This window comes from Photinus pyralis, unplaced genomic scaffold, assembly GCF_008802855.1.
Source record: "Photinus pyralis isolate 1611_PpyrPB1 unplaced genomic scaffold, Ppyr1.3 Ppyr1.4_LG1, whole genome shotgun sequence".
Taxonomy (NCBI): domain Eukaryota; kingdom Metazoa; phylum Arthropoda; class Insecta; order Coleoptera; family Lampyridae; genus Photinus; species Photinus pyralis.
The window spans coordinates 47245745-47252541 of record NW_022170249.1 but is presented as its reverse complement, the minus strand read 5'-3'; the positions used below and the strand labels follow the sequence as shown (position 1 = coordinate 47252541).

At 35.6% G+C, this 6797-nt stretch overlaps 1 protein-coding gene across 1 annotated transcript; it reads right to left on the bottom strand.

The window, feature by feature from the left end:
• Window positions 1-3558: 3558 nt before the first annotated feature.
• On the bottom strand, window positions 3559-4380 carry LOC116161861 (general transcription factor II-I repeat domain-containing protein 2-like). Its single transcript, XM_031475338.1, has one exon. It carries the CDS (start codon window positions 4378-4380, stop codon window positions 3559-3561), a length of 822 nt encoding a protein of 273 aa, XP_031331198.1.
• Window positions 4381-6797: the final 2417 nt, after the last annotated feature.

The following is a 6797-nucleotide window of genomic DNA, read 5'->3' as shown; positions in this document are numbered from 1 at the left end:
TTTTTGGGACTACATATTGACTACAATATAAATTGGAAAAAGCACTGTGAAAAGCTGGCTGCTAGGCTGAGCTCCTTAAATTATCTGTTTAGAAATTTAAAAAATGTTATAACGCTCGCGCAATTAATAAACATTTACCATGCTCTGGTGGGCACTATCCTTCGATACGGGATATGTTTGTGGGGCACATCTACTTACTCTCACGAAGTTCTTGTTGCACAAAAACGCATTATTAGGACGATTGCGAATGTTCCAAAAATTCATACATGCAGGAATCTTTTCAAACAATTCAACATTTTATCTCTAGCCAACTTATACATTTTAGAAACATGCAAACTAATTTTCAGATACTCACATACATTAAATAAAAACAAAGACATTCATAATCATAATCTCCGCGACAACGACTTTTACAGAATTCCGCACACCAAATATAACATTGGCTTGAGCTCACCCTTTGTACTGGGAGTAAAAATGTTTAACAAATTACCCGAACAAATTAAATGCTGCAATACACTAAATAACTTTAATAAGAGATTACTTCTATACTTAAATAATCACTGTTTTTACAATATCAAAGAGTTCCTTGAACATGCTTAACTGTGATATTATTTGTCTGTTAGTAATTATATGTGTATTTGACATGTCCTATACCTACCACGGTCCATGGAATAAAAAAATATTATTATTATTATTATTTACTGCAAACCTTATCATTTATCAATAGCACCACTTGTTTATTTCCATATGTTAAAACACCATACCATTAAACATTTAATTACAGAGAGCACTATAAACGATACATCAAGTCAAGTCCAGGGTCAACTAACAAGGCGACGGCGCGGCGCCACCATACCACAGAATAGACGCGACCACCTCTATTGGGTCGCGTTCAAAGAAGACATTTTATTTTATTTATAAAAATCCAAATACTTTTGTTTATAAATATTACAAAGAATAAATCCTGTTAGCTGTGATATCTTCCTTTGGAATTCTGACAAACTGCGAACCCTGGCATTTTACTCCGTGGGCACGCGGGTACAGTTATCGGTCACTTTTGTGCCGAAGCAATTCAGGGACAAAAGGGCATTACAATTTCATAATAAAATATGCACTTCATCATAAAATAGCTCAGTTTTGTAATCGTCGTCTAGGCGTGCGGTTCTTAAGAAACCAGTGCACATGGATACGAAACATCGCTGCGATAATTATTGCATGATGAAGGTACAAAACTCCTAGTCTTCTACTGTTTTGTGAGTCTATGTTACAAATCGTAATTTGAAAGACAAATATTACTATTACCTATTATTACTTTACGTGTTCGTGTTGGTGTTGTAGTTGCAACGGAGATGATGATAGTGCCTCACCTCCCCACATTGAAAATGTACATAATAAAGTGATCGAGGACCGTTTTATAGATTGTACTTCGTACGATCTCCTCGATGGTCAGTTCGTTAAAATAGGCTACAGTACACCTTAACCTTACATTGGTTCTACGAATCGCTTGCTCCTCCTCCGATGCTATACCGATGGTGAAGGAGGATTAGGAAACGCTACTAAAGTGACAAACATACATTGAAATGAAATTTCTTAGATTGCATGAAGTTGTAATACAAAGAGAAATTTACACGTAGCTGACAATTGTAAATTAGATAACAATGACAAATTTTCCAAACTTAGACCACTCATAGAAATAATTAATTTCGATTGATGAAGAAATGGTGCCGTACATCGGTCGACATTCATCGAAAATGTTTATAACAGAAACACCTGTGCGTTTCGGGTATAAATTATGGTGCATTTGTTCGTCCAGTGGGTATTTATTCCAATTCAGTTTATATGCAGGCGCCAGAGAGATCATACCTAACTTAGGACTTGGAGCGGATGTTGTATTACAACTATCACAAGTTGTTAAAATGCCAAAATATCATACAGGGTGTTTTTTAAAGATGGGCCATAGGGAGATTTACATTGCGCAAATTGTTCTCAAATCATGGCCTTGCGCTTATTTCACTGACAGTTCTCGATCTCAATCCTCAAAGGCCACAGAAAGCTATCGCAATTAGAAATTTAAAAACACCGGAAAACTAACAGTATTTACAGATACTGAAGAGATATATATATATATATATATATATATATATATATCGGCACCTCGGGGGTAAAGTGTATTAAGTCAAAAATTGAAGTTTTACAGAAAACATAATTATAGATTTTGAAAATATAATAAATTACGCCAATTTTTCTACGATTTTTGTAGAAATTTTTTACATTATTGATTATAATTATATAAAGATAGGTCTATTACAGCGGTCGGCAAACTCATTAATCAAAAGAGCCAAATATCGCCAGTACACCACTTAATATTTCTTTAAAGAGCCCCATATTTTTTAAGTTTATGAAAAAACGAGGTGTACACAGAAGAACACAAAAATCATAGTAAATACTAACTTTATTTATTTCCAGAAAATTTTAATGTGAACAATGCGCTTGCATTTCTTGGGACAGTTTGCGTAAGTCAGGTGTGTATGTAGTCGTTTTTAATTTCAGACACGATTCCAGATTTTCGTCAATAAGGCGACTTCTCAACTTAGGTACTTTTAATAAGATTCATGTTTGAAAAAGATTGTTCGCATGAATACGTCGACCCAAAAAGGGACAGTACGCCAAATGCTAATTTTTTTAATTGATCATAGGAGTCGGGAATACTATTCCATGCATTAAAAATGAGCAAATCTTCCTTCTCCAAATCTTTCAAGGCAGTCCATTTGTGCTGTAAACTTAGATTAATTTTTTGTTTCTCTATTTCTTCCAAATCGGTATTAAGTTTTTCAAATTTGGAACACCATATTTCCTTACTTTTTAAATCCACCAATTGCATTTCAAAGTTCCAATGTCAACACCGAAAGGAGACAAATTTAACTCCGTTATGTTCACATTGAGCGGATTTTTAACAAAAGCTAATGTCGGTTTGTTATTTCTGAAGTCTTGAAACCTCTGCAGGAAAGCTTCTCTCATATTTGAAAGTGTTGTAATGAAGTAGCGAACGTCAATTAATGAATTACTTTCCCGACGATGTTTCAACAGATTTGGAAAATGAAGCAAAGTGCCTCTTTCAAAATCTTGCACAAAAATGGCTAATTTGCTTTCAAATGAAGTTACTTCTTCTGTCATGGAAAAAATTGTATTTCCTCTTTCTTGTAATTTAGAATTAAGCTGATTTAGGTGAGACGTAATATCAACCATGAAATAAAATCTTTGAAGCCACATATCGTCAGTTAATTCAGGATATTGAATGTCCTTTTCACGCAAAAATGAAGTAATTTCGTTTAATAAAGCTGCAAAACGTTTTAAAACGTTCCCTCGAGACAGCCAACGCACCTTGTTATGAAGCAGAAGATCTGAATATTCGCTTTCCATTTCAAATAAAAATTCTTTAAATTGGCGGTGATACAGGGCTTTAGCTACAATGGTGTTGCCAATCTTGATCACTAATTCCATAACTTGGCAAATTTCTGCAGGAAATGTCTGTGCACAAAGTGCCTCTTGATTAATTTTTTACTTCAAGATAGCAACGAAACCTTTTCTTATGCCGGTCATACTTCTTGCACCATCGGTTGCAATCGACACAATTTTATTAAGCGGAATTTCATGTTTTTGCATGCATTTAATAACCGCGTCTGCAATGTCCTCTCCACGCGTTTGGCCTTTGAGAGGCAATAACCCTAAAAGTTCTTCCTTTGGGCCTGTAGATGAAATAAATCGCACGAAAAGTGAAACTTGAGCTGTATCGTTGATGTCGCAAGACTCATCAACGGCTATTGCCAAAGCGGAAACCATTTTAAGATCTTCATGTTGCTGGTTGGTTATATTCGAAGACATCTTGGCTGCTCTATCCTTGACTGTTTTAGCTGACAATGGCAACTCCCTAATTTTTTTGAGAATTTCTTCTTTGTTTTTGAAATCACGGAATAACTCTTCAGATGCATTTATAAAACAACTTTTTATGTACTCGCCGTCTGTGTATGGTTTTCCTCGCTTGGCAATCTCTTGACTAATAATGAAGCTAGCAATATTCACATTGTTAGAAGATTGCGACCAGTGTTTAAATACAAAACTTGACTTTTCCTGGCTCTTTTTAAGTTCTTCAACAGCTTTCTTCCTTGCATCACCAACAGGATATTTAGCACCAAATGACACGTGCTTAGTTGTAAAGTGTCTCTCCAGATTCGACTTTTTGTTGTGCGCCAATTTTTCTTGGCAAATAAGGCATGTCGGGAATCCATTTGTATTTTGAATAAACGCGAATGTTTCCGTCCATTCAACGTTAAACTCTCGATTTTCGTCTGCCGTTTCTCTTTGCTTCCTCTTTGTAGCCATCTCAAACGAAAGGCAGCTAAAACATTTTATATTAATGTGACAAGCAACATAAAGATTACACTTTTTAAATGAATAACAATCATATTATTTACCTTTCAATAGACTGGAATCAAATAACTGTACCAATTTCAATTTTCGCGCGACCGTTATATTATGTATTACCTACGTCCTACAACACGATAACACTTAATGATGATGACACGCCGCACGCAGATCACAACAATGATTCTTTCGTTACGCTTGTGTTTAGAAGAAGAATATCGCCCGACGCCTGCGCAAAAATGAGTATCATTTATGGCGGAGAGCCGCACTCGGATCAGCGAAAGAGCCGCATGCGGCTCGCGAGCCACAATTTGCCGACCGCTGGTCTATTACATAGAAAAAAAAGGTTGTTCTTTCTTGTATCCTAAATTTTTGAAAAACTTGACTTAGTACTAATAAAATTTTTCAAAATTAGTGACTTAATACTGTTTCGAAAATGTTTTATGGTTGTGAAGTAAAATCTCAGGAAAATAATTGTTCAAAAGGTGAAAAACTTTAACGAACACTTAATTTTTATTCAGACTTATAATATACAGTTCACTACTATGGCAACGTGGGCTAATATTTTACTGGACATGGAACATAAGATATTATTGGAAACTATCATCTAGGCGTTATCGTCATCTTCATCAACTTTGTCATTATGAAGTAAATTTTTGTAAAATCCGTGGAAAACCTTGGCCACCCATCTAAGAAGATTTTGTAGATGTTTGTATTTTTTTGTAGAAATCGGATTGGGTCCATCTCTTAGAACAGGTACATCATCTGCTGCTAACGTGGGATTACGACGATTCCTGTTCAGATCCAATTCACAAAATTCTTCATCAAAATCTGTCTTGTAAAACAGTATTCCAGGATTTTCTGATCGAACTTGTAAGTGTACTGCCTTACTTATTAGAAATTGTTCGCCATTAGATGACTTCTTTCTGGAAACATAGGTAGACTGTTGCGTGTTATACAGGCTTTTAAAATTTTTGAAGTCATCTGTTTCCATCCCAATTACCTTAAAAGGGCGTCTGCGGCTTGCTAGTCTGGCAATTTGTTGCCAGTCCCAAGGTGTCATTATCTGAAATTGGGATTGTTTTTTTGATTCCCTCTCAATCATTGAATGGTCAGCATCCGCTTCAAGATGCGTATGTCCTCTCATTAAAAACTTATGGTTTATAACTTTTACATCTGGAAAGACTTTCAGCATTTGAAAGTAACATATAATCATGGCTAGATTGCGATTTTGTGATGGACAATTGTCCGACCAAATTGTCAATTCACTTTCAGAAAGGTTAACACTTTGCGCCCATTTAAAAAGACATGAAGCCATTTCGTTGGCTCCTCTTCCTGCGACGGACTCATCCCACATGCAACAAAAAACGTTTTTCTCAGATGCATCATGTATGGTGTAGTTATTAAATGTCCAAAGTTTTAGTGCGTAAAAGCTTTGTGCATTTTTTAAAAGTGGTGTTGGTAAACACTTCTCAAGATCGACCATTAGAACCTTTATTCTTGGATTTTCTTGAGAACGTTCTTTATCCTGTCTTTTTAAACGATATCTTTTAGAGGCTTCTTCTAGGTGTTCATTGTATTTTTGCTGGATTAGATTTCGATCATCTATTGACGAATCTTGAAGTTTAATCTGATAACTGTCACATTCATCGCATGTATCATTAGCAGGTGATTTGAAGGCGTAGTTAAACTCTAGATTGAAAATTTCATTGTAAATCCATTGCTTCGCTACATTTTGTTGAGGTATGTTTTGCTCTTTGCAGTCTTCAGTGTACAGTTCATACATTCGTGAAATATTTAGGTGCGGTCCTAAATATTTTTTTACAGTTTTTTCACGTCTATAATGAGAATCTTCAACGGGAAATTTCAAGATATGCTGCCGAACACTGTCTCTGGTGGCTTCATTAATTTTGTTTGGTGGCTCCTTTCTTCCCCGTTTATCTTCAACCACAACTCCCCCGTGTCCCCTTTTAGTTAAGGCTGTCCTCACAAAAGTTTGGGATATGTCAAGTGGATGCAAGAAATATGTCTTGCAAACCGGCAGACAAGTATTTTTTTTACTAAAAGAATAACGAAAGGTTTCATTTCTTACTCCATGCCGTTCACCAGTTCTTTCTCTTCTTGTCTTTACCTTTTCTGCTTTGATGGACGAAGATACAAATTGTCGTTTCTGATTTATATCGGTTTCTGCAGACCAAAATTGTTGTAATATTTGTTGACGTTCGTTTTCCGTGAAAATTTCGTAACACTTAAGTTTGCAGGTTTCCTTACATGCAGGTCCCAGTCTTCTAGCCTTAATAGTTTTATTTTTTTTAAGTATATTCTTCACCGGCAGTCCTTTTTTGTTTTCTAATCGTGGACTTCCAACCTTTAAC